This window comes from Mesoplodon densirostris, chromosome 7 (genome assembly GCF_025265405.1).
Source record: "Mesoplodon densirostris isolate mMesDen1 chromosome 7, mMesDen1 primary haplotype, whole genome shotgun sequence".
In the NCBI taxonomy this organism is placed as follows: Eukaryota; Metazoa; Chordata; class Mammalia; order Artiodactyla; family Ziphiidae; genus Mesoplodon; species Mesoplodon densirostris.
The window spans coordinates 28,314,872-28,334,441 of record NC_082667.1 but is presented as its reverse complement, the minus strand read 5'-3'; the positions used below and the strand labels follow the sequence as shown (position 1 = coordinate 28,334,441).

Here is a 19,570-nt window from a genome sequence, read left to right as displayed (position 1 = left end):
GCCCTGGTCCGGGAAGATGCCACATGCCGCAGAGTGGCTGGGCCTGTGAGCCATGGCCACTGAGCCATGTCCGGAGCCTGTGCTCCACAACGGGAGAGGCCACAACAGTGAGAGGCCCACGTACCGCAAAAAAAAAAAAAAAAAAAAAAAAAAAACCTCAGAAACAGAATGGAGAAAATACGAGAAACATTTATTAAGGATCTAGAAGAATGAAAGAGCAAACAAACAGTGATGCACAACATGATAACTGAAATTAAAAATACTCTAGAAGGAATCAGTAGCAGAATAACTGAGGCAGAAGAACACATAACTGAGCTGGAAGATAAAATGGTGGAAATAACTGCCAGGGTGCATAATAAAGGAAAAGAATGAAAAGAATTGACAGTCTCGGAGACCTCTGGGACAAAATTAAACACACCAACATTCGAATTATAGGGGTCACAGAAGAATAAGAGAAAAAACAAGGGTCTGAGAAAATATTTGAAGAGATTATAGTCGAAAACTTCCCTAACATGGGAAAGGAAATAGTCAATCAAGTCCAGGAAGTGCAGAGAGTCCCATACAGGATAAACCCAAAGAGAAACATGCCAAAACACATATTAATCAAACTGTCAAAAATTAAATACAAAGAAAAAATATTTAAAGCAGCATGGGAAAAGCAACAAATAACATCAAGGGAATCCCCATAAGGTTAACAGCTGATCTTTCAGCAGAAACTCTGCAAGCCAGAAGGGAGTGGCAGGACATATTGAAAGTGATGAAAGGGAAAGACCTACAACCAAGATTACTCTACCCAGCAAGGATCTCATTCAAATTCGATAGAGAAATTAAAACCTTTACAGACAAGCAAAGGTTAAGAGAATTCACTCCACCAAAAAAGCTTTACAACAAATGCTAAAGGAACTTCTCTAAGTGGGAAACACAAGGGAAGAAAAGGACCTACAAAAATAAACCCAAACAATTAAGAAAATGGTAAAAGGAATATAACATACTGATAATTACCTTAAATGCAAATGGATTAAATGCTCCAACCAAAAGAAACTGACTGGACGAATGGGTACAAAAACAAGACCTGTGTATATGCTGTCTACAAGATTCCCACTTCAGAACTAGGGACACATACAGACTGAAAGTGAGGGGATGGAAAAAGATATTCCATGAGAATGGAAATCAAAGGAAAGCTGGAGCAGCAATTCTCATACCAGACAAAATAGACCTTAAAATAAAGACTATTACAAGAGACAAAGGACACTACATAATGATCAAGGGATCAAACCAAGAAGAAGATATAACAATGGTAAATACTTATGCACCCAACATAGGAGCACTTCTAAAAGCAGCTCTAAAAGAGGAAACTGACAGTAACACAATAATAGTGGGACTTTAACACCCCACTTTCATCAATGGACAGATCATCCAGAATGAAAATAAATAAGGAAACATAACATTTACATGACACATTAAACAAGATGGACTTAATTGATATTTATAGGACATTCCATCCAAAAACGACAGAATACACTTTCTTCTCAAGTGCTCATGGAACATTCTCCAGGATAGACCACATTTTGGGTCACAAATCAAGCCTTGGTAAATTTAAGAAAATTGAAATTGTATCAAGTATCTTTTCTGACCACAATGCTATGAGACTTGTATCAGTTACAGAAAAAAAAACTGTAAAAAATACAAACACATAGAGGCTAAACAATACGCTACTAAATAACCAAGAAATCACTGAAGAAATCAAAGAGGAAATCAGAAAGTACCTAGAAACACATGACAATGAAAACACAATGACCCAAAACCTATGGGATGCAGCAAAGCAGTTCTAGGAGGGATGTTTATAGCAATATAATCCTACCTCAAGAAACAAGAATCATCTTAAATAAACAACATAACCATACACTAAAGCAATTAGAGAAAGAAGAACAAAAAACCCCCAAAGTTAGTGGAGGAAAGAAATCATAAAAATCAGATCAGAAATAAATGAAAAAGAAAGGAAGGAAACAATAGCAAAGATCAATAAAACTAAAAGCTGGTTCTTTGAGAAGATAAACAAAATTGATAAACCATTAGCCAGGCTCATCAAGAAAAAGAGGGAGAAGACTCAAATCAACAGAATTAGAAATGAAAAAGGAGAAGTAACAACTGACACTGCAGAAATACAACGGATCATGAGAGATTACTACAAGCAACTCTATGCCAATAAAATGGACAACCTGGAAGAAATGGACAAATTCTTAGAAGAGCACAACCTTCTGAGACTGAACCAGGAAGAAATACAAAATATAAACAGACGAATCACAAGCACTGAAATTGAAACTGTGATTAGAATTCTTCCAACAAACAAAAGCCCAGAACCAGATGGATTCACGGACAAATTCTATCAAACATTTAGAGAAGAGCTAACACCTATCCTTCTCAAACTCTTCCAAAATATAGTAAAGGGAGGAACACTCCCAAACTCATTCTACAAGCCACCATCATGCTGATATCAAAACCAGACAAAGATGTCACAAAAAAAGAAAACTACAGGCCAGTATCACTGATGAACATAGATGCAAAAATTCTCAACAAAATACTAGCAAACAGAATCCAACAGCACATTAAAAGGATCATACACCATGATCAAGTGCGGTTTATCCCAGGAATGCAAGTATTCTTCAATATACACAAATCAATCAATGTTATACACCATATTGACAAATTGAAGGATAAAAACCATATGATAATCTCAATAGGTGCAGAAAAAGCTTTCAACAAAATTCAACACCCATTTATGATAAAAACTCTCCAGAAAGTAGGCATAGAGGGAATCTACCTCAACATAATGAAGGCCATATATGACAAACCCACAGCAAACATCGTTCTCAGTGGTGAAAAACTGAAACCATTTCCTCTAAGATCAAGAACAAGAGAAGGTTGCCCACTCTGACCATTATTATTCAACATAGTTTTGGAAGTTGTAGCCACAGCAATCAGGGACAAAAAAGAAATAAAAGGAATCCAAATCGGAAAAGAAGTAAAAGTGTCACTGTTTGCAGATGACATGATACTATACATAGAGAATCCTAAAGATGCCACCAGGAAACTACTAGAGCTAATCAATGAATTTGGCAGAGTAGTAGGATACAAAATTAATGTAGAGAAATCTCTTCCATTCCTATACACTAATGATGAAAAATCTGAAAGAGAAATTAGGGGAACACTCCCATTTACCATTGCAACAAAAAGAATAAAATACCTAGGAATAAACCTACTTAAGGAGACAAAAAACCTGTATGCAGAAAACTGTAAGACACTGATGAAAGAAATTAAAGATGATACAAACAGATGGAGAGATATACCTATCATTGGATTGGAAGTATCAACATTGTGAAAAGGACTATACTACCCAAAGCAATCTACAGACTCAGTGCAATCCCTATCAAATTACCAGTGGCATTTTTCACAGAACTAGAACAAATTTCACAATTTGTACGAAAACATAAAAGATCCCAAATAGCCAAAGCAATCTTGAGAAAGAAAAACAGAGGTGGAGGAATCAGGCTTCCTGACTTCAGACTATACTACAAAGCTACAGTAATCAAGACAGTATGGTACTGGCACAAAAACAGAAATAAAGATCAATGGAACAGGATAGAAAGCCCAGAGATAAACCCACATACATATGGTCACCTTATCTTTGATAAAGGAGGCAAGAATATACAGTGGAGAAAAGAAAGCCTCTCAATAAGTGGTGCTGGGAAAACTGAATAGCTACAAGTAAAAGAATGAAATTAGAACACTTTCTAATACCATACACAAAAATAAACTCAAAATGGATTTAAGACCTAAATATAAGGCCAGACACTATAAAACTCTTAGAGGAAAACATAGGCAGAACACTCTATGACATAAATCACAAAAGATCCTTTCTGACCCACTTCCTAGAGAAATGGAAATAAAAACAAAAATAAACAAATGGGACCTAATGAAACTTAAAATCTTTTGCACAGCAAAGGAAACCATAAACAAGACAAAAAGACAACCCTCAGAATGGGAGAAAATATTTGCAAATGAAGCAACTGACAAAGGATTAATCTCCAAAATATACAAGTAACTCATGAAGCTCAATATCAAAAAACCAAACAACCCAATCCAAAAATGGGCAGAAGACCTAAACAGACATTTCTCCAAAGAAGATATACAGATAGCCAACAAACACATGAAAGGATGCTCAACATCACTAATCATTAGAGAAATCCAAATCAAAACTACAGTGAGGTGTCACCTCACACTGGTCAGAATGACCATCAGCAAAAAATCTACAAACAATAAATGCTGGAGAGGGTGTGAAGGAAAGTGCTCTTGCACTGTTGGTGGGAATGTAAATTGATACAGCCACTATGGAGAACAGTATGGAGATTCCTTAAAAAACTAAAAATAGGGGCTTCCCTGGTGGCGCAGTGGTTGAGAGTCCGCCTGCCAATGCAGGGGACACGGGTTTGCGCCCCTGTCTGGGAAGATCCCACTTGCCACGGAGCAGCTAGGCCCGTGAGCCATGGCCTCTGAGCCTGCGCGTCCAGAGCCTGTGCTCTGCAACAGGAGAGGCCACAACAGTGAGAGGCCCGCGTACTGCAAAAAACAAAACAAAACAAACAAAAAAAACACTAAAAATAGAACTACCATATGAGCCAGCAATCCTACTACTGGGCATATACCCAAAGAAAACCATAATTCAAAAAGACACATACACCCCAATATTCATTGCAGCACTATTTACAATAGCCAGGTCATGGAAGCAACCTAAGTGTCCATCGACAGATGAATGGATAAAGAAGATGTGGTACATATATACAGTGGAATATTATTCAGCCATAGAAAGAAACGAAATTGAGTTATTTGTAGTGAGGTGGATGGACCTAGAGTCTGTCATACAGAGTGAAGTAAGGCAGAAAGAGAAAATCAAATACCATATGCTAACACATATATATGGAATCTAAAAAAAGAAAATGGTTCTGTTGAACCTAGGGGCAGGACAGGAATAAAGACGCAGATGTAGAGAATGGACTTGAGGACACAGGGAGGGGGAAGGGTAAGGTGGGATGAAGTGATAGAGTAGCATTGACATATACACACTACCAAATGTAAAATAGATAGCTAGTGGGAAGCAGCTGCACAGCACAGGGAGATCAGCTCGGTGCTCTGTGACCACCTAGAGGAGTAGGATAGGGAAGGTGGGATGGAGACACAAGAGGGAGGGGATATGGGGATATATGAATGCGTATGGCTGAATCACTTTGCTGTGCAGCAGAAACTAGCACAACATTGTGAAGAAATTATACTCCTATAAAGATATTAAAAATAATAATAAAACTATATGGGAAAGCTCTTCTTTAAAAATCAGAAGGTTACCTGTTCCTTTTTCTCATCAACTTCATATATTTCTATCCCATTTCTACTTTAACAGAAACACTTTTATAACAAGGAAAGGTTCAGAGCCCTACAAGAAGTTTATGGCACCAACATTTCAAAATGTCCCTCTGTTTGATATCCTGGAGGTTTTTACACTCCGGGGTGAAGCACCAGAGTAGATTCAGGATAAGGGAGAGGTGTGCTTTGCCTAAGGATGATGGAAGATGGGAAAGGAGAAGTGGCATGCACCTCTGCTGCAGGCACATTCTCAGGGAGGATAATTTTAGTACAAAGTACATATGAAAGTTGAGCATCTAGTCAGTCATTCCTTAAAACTACCCCTTTTTGGTCTATGTGTACCTGCAGAGAAACAATACCAGTTGTGACTTAACCCCCACCTCCCCCTATAAACCCTTCTGGGAAGGAACACAGAAGGGCAGAAATATGAGTATCTGAGCCCCTTTAGCCAAAAGGGTGGGCGTTATCTAAAAGAATTAAATTATCTGGCCTCAACCAAATTTAGTTTTTACCTTTCCCCGACTACCATGAGTGGTACCTTGTTGTGAAAGGTCAAATCAGATTTAGACAAAAATTTTTAAATACTTTTTTCCATACCTTGTCTAAAGTGTGTGTGAATTTGCTTTCTTGAAACATGTATCTCCTTCCTAAAGTAAACTCTAGCGTATGGTTTCCAAACTAAGCGACTTTCATTCCCCATCTACAGTCCTCAACCATTCCAAGATCTCAGATGCTTCACTCCTGAGGCTGAGGAAGGCTTTTGTCCTCAGTCTTATACTCAAAACAGGCCACAAATTTAGCCTTTTTCCTTACCTCCTAATAACATTATACATACAGTCAAAGAGATACAGTGACAGAGTCAACCAAAGAGACAGCTGTTATAAAACTTTTGTCCCATCACCAGACCAAGCTACCTATATGGATTATGAATTAATATTTTTATGAATCTTGTAATACAAAAAAATAGAACAATTATGTCTTATTAGGGAGGAGTTGTTGATAGAGTTCATTTTAAGTGTAGTCATGTAAAATACATCCAATGGTTTTAAAATCTTGTTTTGACATTTTAAAATTATTTAATATACTGTGAGCCTCAAAAAAATATGGACCAACCCCAACGTCTGAGAAGTCTTATCTATACCCACTGCCCTATTTCTTCAACATCAGTTCTTTCTTTAACCCTATTCACTCTAAGGTTTCATCATCTTTCAAAGGCCACCAATAACCTTTTTTGTACCAAGTATAACCTGTTTGAAAATAATATCTTACTCCCAACTTCATGCCATTGCCTGTATGAGTCTCTTTTTAAAACCTCCCCATATTTCAGTTATTGAAGCATACTTTACCTACTCTAACAGCAGTGGTGGGGCTCTAGTCCCATTACAACTCTACCTCAATTGCCTTATCTACAACATTAATAATAAAGGTATCACTTATATGCTGAATCTAAAAAGTCAAACTCATAGAAACAAAGAATGGAAAAGTGGGTGCCAGGGGCTGGGGGTAGGGAGAGGTTGGTAAGAGAGTACAAACTTTCAGCTATAAGATGAATAAGGTCTGAGGATCTAATGTAAAACATGGTGACTATAGCTGATAACACTGTATTATGTAATTGAAATTTGCTCAAAGAGTTGAACTTAAATGTTCTCACATACATATAAATATGCATATATATATATACAAGGTGATGTACATGTTAACTAGATGGTGAGAATTCTTTCACAATATATATATGTCAAATCAACACAATGTAGACTTTAAATATCTTATACTTTTATTTGTCAGTTATACCTCAGAAAAGCAGAAAAAAATAATAATTAAGATGATGATGAATGATGGTAGCTAACACGTACTGGCCACTTACTATGTCCTAGGTATTACGTTAAGAGTTTTATATACATTAACTACTTAATTCTCACAACAACACAATGAGGTAAGTATGATTAATGCTGTTACTCTTATTATTATCTATAAGACGAGAGGACTGTACTAGATGGCCTCCAAAGTTCATTTCGGCCTTAAAATGCTTTTATTCTACGTTTTACCTTTCTTTTATTTAAGTTCACATATAACATAGAATCTATACCATATTTTTTAGCACTTAATTATATACTTATAAGCATATTTCCTAATAGTTTCATGTGGGTATGTTTTATCTCCAGAACAAGAATGTAAGCTTCCTAAGGGCAAGGTCTGCGATAGTTCTCCTGTATCTTCAACACTGGCTAACACACAGACTGAGCTCCTAAGGAGTATTCAACACTTTATCATTTGAGTCTGTCTTCTTTGCCTCTCTATTTTTTGGGGAGGAGGAAAGGAAATCTTTTTGCACCAAACAAGACAAGATTAATTCAGTGACTGCCAGAATGACAGTCCTTAAGGACACCTTGCTATATAGTTTATTGATAGGGATCCTGAGAGACACTGCAACCCCTAAAGGTGTCCATCTGGTGGTTGGATGGTGAATACACTGTGCCCTAGGGGTGTGTGTGTGTGTGTGTGTGTGTGTGTGTGTGTGTGTTTCACAATTTATTTTGTTTTGTGAAGACTAGGCTACCTTATCTACCCAATGCCAAATTAAAACCAGATGATAAAAGATCCTTTGTTTTTTTGTTACTCATAGAATGTGGAATCCAGGGCCAGAAGTATAATCAGGATTTTTAAATTTTATTTAATTTTTTATTTTATTTACTTAAAATTAATTTACATTGTGAAACCACATGGGGATAGTGTATTGGGCAGTATGGCTTTAGAAGATATAACTCACCTGTGGCTTGCCAAGCCTGACGACTAGGACCTTTCTAGTGCCTTTTATTTATGCTATCACTCTGTTCTCTGATACTTTCAACATTTACTTCCCAGTGACATATACTGAGTGCTGATGAATGGACTCTTACCCTATTCTTTTTCCATGCATGATTGGCTCTGTTTAGGAACTTGAAATCTTAAATGTAACAGGATGCTAATTATTTTTTAGGAAATTATGTAAAATTGTTTTTCTGACATAATTAATGAGAAAATTTGACTGAAGAGAGTAGTAACTTAATGTTATACTCATTTCCATCTGCTGTTACATACATAAAATATAAGCAAATAATGAATTATATTATTTGAAAATCAGCAATATGTAGTTACGATTGACATTTATTCAAGCTATGCTATTAAAAACAGGTGAGAGAAAACCACATTTCTCTTAATAAAATAAAGCAGCTATTTCCAAAATGTTTACACTTAAGAGTCTCCCTTTCATTAATCAGTAGTCAGACTTAATAATCAAAGACTTTAACTATCAATTACTCACAACATTGATCAATTAGAATAGAAAATACTAGTCAATCCTCGACAGTTGTTTTTCCTCCCCCTAAGAATATGCCTTCAATACTGTTTTAGCTCTTCAAGGGAAAAAAAAAATCATATTCTTGTCCATTCACACAAACCTCTCAGGGAGCATTATTGTTTTGCGAGGAGGGGGCGGCAGGCAGGGGGCCCAGGATGTTGACGGAACAGATAGGATGTCAGGTGAAGATAGAATGCTGTGCCCTCTCTAACCAGCTGAAGACTCCGCATGATTGTTTTCTTACAAATAATACCTGTGGGTGTTGAAACTGTTCAGGGAATCTATCAAACACACTCTTTCACTTTGCTGCTGTAACTCTGTAAAATTTATTCTCATTTCAAAAGAGTCATAGGCAATAATACCTTTAGGTGGTTGAGTAATTTAAAAGAAAATTTGTCAGGTCTACTTTCACTTACTTTACCAGAAAAATTCTATACTTATTTAGAGGTTTTAAGATGTAACATTTTCTACTCAGTACGATTAAAATCTCAAAATAAGAGCTCTTCATCTAACGAGTTGTCTTAAATTAAATGTAAGTTGAGATAATATAATATTAGGATGTTTGAGGATAAAACTTTGATCAGAAAAGGAAAATAAATTAATGTTACAATCATTTCCATTTTTTACAATTATAGAAGCCATTCACACATAGATGTATGAGAACAAAAAATACCTAAATAGTATAATATTAGAAAAATGCATTACTAATATATTAATGCCAAATTATTTTCTTATGGAAATGTGAAGGCCAAGGTCTATAAACTTATAAAACTTATCTATACAAATTGAAAAATAAATGGGAGAATAAAAATAATAACCTTTCCATATTAACTTTCCTTATTAAGCCATCAATACCTATATTAAGTTTGCTTTACATTAAGTATCATAAAACACTTAAATGCAGATTTAAAAAATTTTTCTATTATGCAATAGGCATTTTCAGTCACCAGTTCAGAGGGAGAAAGACCTCAGTAATGCTTAGGTTCAAAATGTATTTTCCATATTAGCTCATTCAAAATATATTATAAAATTAAATAATCTTTTAATTAGTCAAGAAAAATAAAGAGATAACTAGTAATTTTTAAAGTGTTTATGTAAAGATGAAGACGTATTTTAAACAATCCACAAATGGAACTTACAGTTAATTAAAATGTTCAAAATCACATAAGCAGGAAAGTCTAGTTTCTTATATAGTTATTTTTAAATTCTACTTTTCACTAAGTTGGCTCTTAATTTTTGAAGGAGTGTTTAGTATTAAAAAAGATAATATTTTTAATTGAAAGGTATCCAACTGAGATGTCAATAAAGTTGTTTTTATATAATTGAATTATCTTGTAAGAATGGACAATCTTTAAGTCTAATTTTTTTCCAAAGTGAGTTATTTAATACAGAGTTTTCATGGTTAAAAAAAAAAGTTCAATTTTGAACCACAAATACATATTTAACATTTGGTAGTGTAATTCTAAGAAAATTAGAAAAAAATACAGATTTGAAAATTTTTTCCTGAGCTGAACTGTTTTATGGAGAATCAAATGAAATGTTCCATGAAGATAAATGTGTCATGGATAAAGGATGGAAAATAAACAATATTTCAATATCATTTCTTTTTTATCCCATTGTCAGTTTTTTCTCCCTCTCTGCAATAATTACCTATGCACAAACTCTAGGTGGCAATATTGCACTTACTGTACTTTCAAGTAAATGGTCATAGTCGGTCCCCACATATTCTCTTTATCAACATTTTATGTGCCATGGATCTATAGCCTCTTATTATAAGTGTAATGAAGCAGAAGTTATTGAAGCATTTTATTGATTGCTCAGATCACAAGTTTACTGCCATACTGAATTGCACCTTACTCGCTGAAGCAAACTGCTGACACCTTTTTTAAAAAGTGACAACTACATCTATTTCATGACCAGAAATCCATTTTCATCTCTATCAAGACAAGAATGCAATTTTCACTTCATTTAACTGATGTTAGGCCTTCTCAAAGCATGACACTTAGAAAAAGACACAAGTTTAAGGTCTTAAAATACTTCAAGTAACTAGAATGCAGCTTGGTTTTAGGGGGGAAAAAAATCAACATCACTCAAATCTATACACAACCTAATATTCTAAAAAATTACCTATCAGAACGTTCAGTAGTAGTTTTCGTCTTGAAACATCTATAACATTGTTTGAATGTTTTTGATAGTAAATTATGTTTATATATTACAGACTTTGTTCCAAGGTTTCAAAGGACATCAAGAAGTTCAAAACTGGAATATTTTGGGTATTGCTCCAGGAAGGCTAAATCAAGAAAAGAGCTCAATTTTTAATATATAGATAAATGGGGATCTGATGTATAGCAAGTGACCACAGTTAACAGTATTGTATTATATATTGAAAAGTTGCTAAGAGAGTAGATCTTGAATGTTTTCACCGCAAAAAAAAAAAAATGTTAATTATGTGAGGTGACAGAGGTGTTAACAAATCCTACTGCAGTGATCATGTCACGATATATAAGTGTATAAAATAATCACATTGGATACCTTGAGCTTACACAATGTTATATGTCAATTATTTCTCAATAAAGCTAGAAAAAAAAGCAGCTGGTATACTAAGAAAAAAAGCATATATAGAGAATGAAATAGAAACGGTTTTTCCTTCAATAATATTAGGACCAATAAATGATTTTGATTGACCTACAACACAGATCTGAAAAGACAAACTCTCAACACTTCTTTTATGGGAAATTAAAATATTAGATTCCTTAAAGATACTTTTTGCAAAAAACAAATTCTGTCAGCACTAAATATAATTCAAGCACATTTTGAACTGAATTTATTCTGAATAGAATTATATTATTATTATTGCTTTTATATCTAAGTACCAAACTTATTGAAAAGTGTGGGTAAAGTGAACCAACATTAACTTAGGAATTCTTTTAACAAACTGTAAGTGTTTTGGTAGAAGTTAGTCTAATGTAATAATAAAATATATTTCAGTTTTAAACTGCAAAACCAATATATGCTGATGTTGGATGGTCATTTCCTCATCTAATTATATGCCCACACAATAAAGTTACAGTACAGTTCCAGTTTAAAAAGTGAAACCTAATCTTTGAAATAGAAACTTAGTGTCTGAGATTTTTAAACCTAACTCATCACATATGGAACATTAGAATATAATAGCATTCAAAAAAGTACCTTGCTTAAATTACTAAACAAAAAGGACCATATACACCCCAAAAAATCACTCAGGTAGAATATTACAATTTTCAACAAACTTCATTAAGTAATGACCTATTACAAATAGCCCAAGTACCTATTTCCAAATTAAAATTACAGAAATAAAACATTTCCCTGCAGTTTCAGACATAAATAGAAATTGTCATTTTTTTCAGTATACTGCCAAAGTTTAGAAATATCCTAAGAGTTTAAGAAATATTTAAGGATATTTTTCTATTTTTTTAAAGCTGTCAAACAAGCTAAAATTTAATTTCAAAGTTGATCATTTCTTTCAAAAGGGCTGAAAATTAGGAGTAGTACTAAACATTCCTTCAAATTTTTTCATGTCTTAACTACCACAGGGACTACAATTTTCTTCATAATTAAGATGATGGTTGTTAAGATATTATAGTTAGATACTCATTTCCTTTGTGTCTCCCTGAATTTCAGAAATGACTACGCAAACGACAACAACTGTTAAACCACACTGTGAACCAATTTAAAGGATCAAAACCGTGTTTATGAGTTCTTTTAAAAACTGTATTTTAAAAGAAGAGTGCTATGCCTTCACTATGTAAAAGTCTCTAGGAATTTTGTTGCTTGGGGGAAAAAATTCAAAGGAGTATCAAAATTGGGAAGACATTTCCAGAAATATCTATTTCTCAAAAATCAGGTTCGTACTTAAGATCAGCCGTTCCAAATCATTATTTATATGGCCTCCTGGCACAGCTCCATGGACTTTTACGGATCTCTACAGTGTTGCTGAACAGACTGACATATATTTTGTTTACTGACAGCGACTAAAAGCTCTATGGAGGATCATAAATAAAGAAGATCATGTTTAAAAATCACTAATATCATTTTAAAAGGTAGTGCAGGGTTGTGTTTTGGCCTCTGTTTAGCTGTGTTAGGCCTATGAATGACAGCTTCCCTGCTTGAAGCACACAGAAAGCACAGCCTTCCTCATTCACTGACAGGACTGTGGCCTTTTCACACGTTCCCTCCACAGCAGTGTTTGTCCCCAAACACTGGAACTCCACACAATGGCATTCCTACTTCAACACCCCACCATCAGCACCACCACATAACAAGAATGCTAATGAGATGGAACGGCCCTGTCGCTGAAAGTGTTAACTGCATTTCATAGGAAAGCATTTACATGACTTCAAAGATTACCAATTAAATAGATTCTGCTTAGCTCTGAGCAATTTCTAAAATGTTTCCACTTTTAAGGAACTAAATGTGATAAATGTAAGACTAAGTGACTTTATGCTGTCCTAAATATAATATCTCATTTTATGTACACGAATCAGTATATTTTTAAGACCATATTAATGTAGTGGGCTTAATTCAGTTGTATGCTTGTAATAGACAAGTTAAAGTTAAAAAGTGAATAGTGAGTAAGTTCGTAAACATAAAACCGGTAGTTCTGACTCTTCTTTTAAAGCTCTGTTATCACAATTTATTTAAAAGAAATTTCCTTGGGGAATTCCAAAACATCAATTTAAAGTCTACAATCTTTGGACAGAATCCTAGTAAAACAATGTTGCTGTCTTTATATATGATCTCAGAAGTGGAATAAATGGAAATGATATCAAGAGGCCATATAATTCTATAATTTATAAGCTTAGGTTTGTTAAAGAAATAGGAATTATCATCCATCTCCATTTTACCAAACACAATCTTATATAAAACTAAACAGAAAAGGCTATCCCTAAGGTCAAATGAAGTAAATGCAGTTCAAATAAAGTTCATTAATGCTAAGAGGAATATTTGCTAAGAAATCTTACTCACAAATAAAGCTACTTCCAGGATTAACACTTAACCACTGATGACCCAATAATGGTACAACTTCAGTGACTTTTATGAACATTGCAGATAATTTTAAATTGTCATGATATAACAATACAAAAGAAAAGAGACTCAAGAATACATATAATTGGGCATACCTAAAAGAAATAGGAATTTGCATGGAAATGCATAATAGGCAAATTTCTTTTTTTTTTCTTCAATTTTGTATTTTAAAATAAAACTTAACCAAGTATCATATTAAAACTGTTGAGTGAAAAACTTTAAGTTATTATAAGTGAGCAAACTAAAAAGGTTTAGTTAGAAATGGCAAAGAGCCTAGATTCCTAAAATATTCCTAAATTTGGCATAATGTTGAAAGTCATAATGTTGATGATATAGACAATCATATGCTCAGACATTCAGAGATGCTAAAAATGTTAATTTTCTTCACATTTACATTTAATATTTCTTTTAATAAGATGTATTTCTCATCAATTTTGAGTCATAAAGAAAAATTTTAAACCAAAGCAGTAATTCTTAAAGCATTTTCTTCTCACAATACAAGGAACTTCTCAGTCCAGTACAATTGTTTATATCTATTTAAACTTTTAAATGTTTAGAACAATGGAAGAAAAACCAAACATTCCACAACTACTTTCTGAGCTACTTATTATCTCTAACACCCTCACTTTAAATGAAACTTATGTTTCTTTTTTTTAGATTTGATTTAAACTGTTCCAATTTTTTTAGATTTGATTTAAACAATGCTTTTCTTGCATTGGAGAATCATCTCATGTTTTCTTAACATTAAATAATTTTAAACTGTCAAATTAGTAGAATCAAGCCATTTAATACCAAATAAATGACTGTAATTAAATTGGTCATAATGCATAGTATAATATCATTGTATCCTAAAAGTTAAATATTTCTGTTAAAATAACTTAATCTGAATACAAAAAGATATGTTTTACACCAGTTTTTATATATGATATTAGCTTAATAAAGAATATTAAGAATAAGTTTGGATTTTTATTTTTTCATATTTATTATTATAAATAGCTTTATCTATGATAATAATCCCATTTCTGGATACACTGACATAATTAACTTGGAAACTAACCACTTTTTGAGAATGAAAGTTTCTCACGGGGAGATGTTTCTTGCTAGTTCTGGATACCTTAGTTCAAGAATTTCTTCTAGTCAATACAAGTTGTTCTTTTCCTAACCAGACAGCAGGAGGTGCTGTGTGAACACTGAGACTGAATCCCATTCCCACCTCCCCTCCCCCTGCATACAGAGAATAATAGCATGATGCTTTCAAAATATTCATTTTTCAGCAGCCTGTGGTCTGAGATAATGAGCCCTGTTCTAAACTGGAAACTCCCAGTTAGAAATGTAAAACCTAGCCCTTATTTAATGTGGTAAAATGTATGCTTAACTTCTTAAGATCAAGTGCAAAGAGGATTCTAAAATTGTGGCAACTTCATTTTTATTTTATAAACAGCATCAATCATTCTGCTTTACAATATGAATTCTACTTTAAGATAAATCAAAATCCCTAAGTAGTAACATAAATATCAAAGTTTTCACATACATACCCCCTTCTCCCCCATCACATACAGACTCTCTCTCTCTCTCTCCCTCTCTTTCTCTTTCTCTTTCAGTCTCACAGTTATGGAATAGAAACTTACAAATAAAAGGACAAAATCTAGTTTAAACAAATTCAAATACATTAATTCTATTCTTATACTTTCAGATCTGGAAACATACAAGTTAAATAAGTATAAATGAAATAAGTTGCTCTTGACATGAAGTTAATTCACAATTTCATTTCCCAGAATATGATTGGTTATATTTTAGCCCATCTTCTACAATAGCAAGTCTAATTTCATGCTGGAGAAAAAAATAGAAGGGTGAACATTTAAAGCTTCAGATGCTTTAGGAGCTATTCATTTTCTTATTTAAAGTAACTGTCTATAGAATTTCCACATAAGGAGCTGCCTTCGCTTTGCACAGTATGCAGCAAGAAAAGATGAGACATATAACATCTCACAGCAAAAGATAGATACAATTAGCCCCATTATTGTTGGCTTTGAGATTACAGAAGAAGCATTTTGGCTCCCAAACGGGCACTGAGCTCACGAAATACATGTCACAGTTCTTTTATGACATGATGCCAATCATTGCCTCTATACAACCAAGTACATTTTAAAACATACAATAAAGCAGTTTTTAAAGAGGGAGGACTCACCTGTTTATAATATTTTTTTGCAGACTTTAATCGTTGGTACAAGGCCAAAAGAACTCCTTGGATGTACATCTTAGCTCCTGAGGGGCTGAAACCTTCTCCCTTAGAGACCCAAACTGGTCCCCACAAAGGTGTGATGGAATTTTGCAGGCATTTTTCAAGCAGAGGAACTATACGAGAAAATAAGGGAAAATAAATTCTTTTGACCCAAACGAGATACACTGCCTGGAACACAGCCCCAGTACCAGAGCTAACTCTTAACATCTATTATTTATATGTGACCTGGGTTAAGTCATAAAGAGGCAATTCCTGCATTACTAGTGGCCACCATAAAGGATGTATTTATATTGAGACACCCCCCATGCAAGACTCATAAGCTTTGTGAGCACACCTGAATAGTTCTGAAGTGTGCCTAACTAGCTGCACAGAGTGTCATGGTGTGCACTGATTGCCTTATCTTCTCATTTATCACAGATGAGTTGGAACCAACCTTGCTGAAATCTACTTGCATTGTCCTGATAAAATTGTATGATCCATGTTGTTTCTGTATATAGCTTCCCGTAGAGGGGTCTATATACCTAAAACATCACATCTGGGAATTATTCATAAAATATAATCCACACCTTTATAAGACATCCTATTCAAGTCTTTTCACTGCCATCACTTAAATAACCCATAAAACAGGGTGGCAAGGCTGTTTAAAAATAAGGGGGAGAATCTTAAGCAAGCATTTACCATACCTTTTTGTTTTTAAGCTTCTGGGGTATAAACTAGTCAAAGATTTAGGGATGCTATTCCAGTATGCATTTTGTAAACAGAAGATATTTACCTGTGGGCCTGTATTGCAACATCCATATGGACTTGACAGACATGTTTATACACTTTTTCACATGATTAGCTTATAAAGTCTTTCTAGTGTAAAATAGTCAAATAACATGGCAGCTAGCTAACAATTTTCAAGATTTAATTTCCCTCTGAAATGCCAGAAATAAAGAAATTTTTAAAATCATAAGGACACTTGGGCACCCAGAAAAATGAAAGGATGTCATTTTTTTAAAACTTTGTCTTTAAGTGTATACATGTGACACAACATAAACATACAAAATAACTATATGGCTTGGCGACCTTATTCTAATATATACTTCTACTGGAAAAGAAATTAGATAGATCACCAGCAAAGCAAATACATCCGTGTCATTGGTTATGTTATATGTTGCATATTTTATGCAGAGAGGCCTAGCGTAGCAATCTGGAAATTGAATTACAATTAGGTTCAGCTGAGCTGCTGAGCGGCTGAGTTATGCAAATGGCCTTTGCTACTGGTATTCTGCTGATTTTTGTTCTTAGTAAAAAAGTTATGCGTTTTATGACACTAAGTTCTACAACCCTCTACCAAAGCACAATTTAAATTCTTTCTAACGTATTCATCACTAAGGAAAACATTGGAAATAGAGTTTAAGATTTTCTAAGACTACTGTAAATAAAGTTAAAAGGAAATCATGACCCAGTGATTATTTAGACATCTTCAGATGTGTGCATGAAATTCACTCACCAGACTGAGAAACTAATTCCTAAAATTCACATATCGAAACTATTCTTACATTCCTGGAGCAATAGCTATTCTCTATAAGTTTTATCACAACAGATATCTCAAACATTTAAAAAATATTAGGTCACATACAGTACTAAAGAAATAAAAAGAGAAGTAAACTTATTTTTAGAATTATAACTCTTTAATATTTAAAAAATGTATAATGTAAATCAATTTTGCTTATAATGTTTCCTAAAGAAACCCAGTTTAAGAATCAACAGTGCTTTTAGCTAGCTACTACACTCATGTGTTACTATGCGTTGAATTTTAATTTGTAAACTTTTCATCAGTACACTCATTGAACTTAGTACAGTTTTTATACATGGAAAGGCATCACATAAACAGCTGTTAAATTGAAAAAAAATTAACTAAATTGAGAAGTAATAAACTTGAATGATTTACATCCAAGATTTAATCTTGAATTTAAACCTAAGGACATTTTATCAGATTCTCTAGTCTTACAGCTTTATTCATCTATGCTTGTCACAAAGTAACTTTCAAATTCTTTATGCCAGACCAAAGGATTCCAGAAAAGAATTTCATAGATTTTTCTAACACAAAACTCTACTCTTTTTTAGGGTTTGTACCTTCCTTAAGAATTTAAGAAAAAATACAGCTTAGGAAAAAAATACAAATTATATCAAAACACAAGCAGTGTCAGAGTTGATATAGGATGGAAAACAGCTCCCATGCTCCACATGATTTATGTAATTAGGAATACTATGGAAACCAGAAACAGCAAAGCAAAGAAAGCAGTATTCACAAGCAGGTTTTATAAGGGACTTCAGAATCTGCTCTGAACTTGTTGAATAATCTGTTCAGTATTCCAGAATCTCCCTGCTGGAAGCAGGGTCCTCATTATAACCAAAGAGCGCTAATAAAGGTTAGCCTCTGAACTAAGGATTAGAAGCCTCTTTCTTTTTGGAAGCTGCAAACTAGTAACTTTGATGATCTTCTTGAAAAGGAAGACAAAGCACACTCCAAGAACAAACAATGTTTCCACTAACTAGGAAGGTACAGAAAACATAAGAAAATGATACGCCTAAGCACTTAGAAAGGAAGTATAAATAAGCTTAATATATTTGAAAAATAAAACTTATTAATCAGTTCAAATTAAAGAACTCTCCCTAAAAAAGACTTGGCCTAAGATGATAGTTTTGAAATATAATAGAATAATTGATTTTTTTAAAAAGAGAAGTCAGTTGACTTTTCAACCTTACCCATAAATTTTAACATGAGTGAGAATTATTTTTTAAGCATTTTAGTGGATGTTCATAATATTCTATACTAAAAACTCATAAGTGTTCTTAACCAATGGTTTTATCTCTTTTATGTAGAGTTCTCCTTTTTCTGTTTCTGAAGCAAAACTTCATTCTGTTAAAGAAGACTACTGCGTATAGATGTGCAAGAAATAAGGGCAATGATTTAGCAAGGACAATAGACACTTTTCAACATTGGAAAGAGCATAATCCTACATGTTGCTATGAGCTAGCAAAGCCCATTATAGACACTCAATGAAAAAATTATGTCTTTTCCAGGGAATGAACCCTGGGATATTATTTTGTGTGTAAACCATGAGCTTCTCTTTCAAACTGCTACTCAGAAATATAGCCTCATTCAAGAAGGTTAGCTGGCTCCCATTATCTTATGTTTCTTTAATTTTTGTGTGCATAGCTACACATAGCATTTCTTTTGTGTTTGAGGCCTTTATTACAGGTGTTCTACCCCCTGGCTCTTATTTACAGAATTTTGCTTTCCTGTAATTTCAATATTTCCTTTAAGCAAGTCCTCAACATTTTTATTAGATAAATGATTTGGAAATTAATCATTCCTTAAATCTATCAATATGCATAGATCAGTCCAATGTGATCATTCCACGGGGATCACTCCCATCGCTGGAAAGGTGAAGTTATATGGATGATAGCTTTTTATCCATTTTGTTTATTCTCAAGTCATGACTATAGGGCAAATTGAAATT

The 19,570-nt window shown here is 33.8% G+C and overlaps 1 protein-coding gene across 1 annotated transcript in view; it reads right to left on the bottom strand.

Moving 5' to 3' along the window:
* DCDC1 (doublecortin domain containing 1) overlaps positions 1–19,570 on the bottom strand; it is a 472,935-nt gene that overhangs the window by 337,758 nt on the left and 115,607 nt on the right. The window contains 1 exon segment of the mRNA XM_060105173.1: positions 16,005–16,171. Coding sequence (XP_059961156.1) covers positions 16,005–16,171 — 167 coding nt within the window.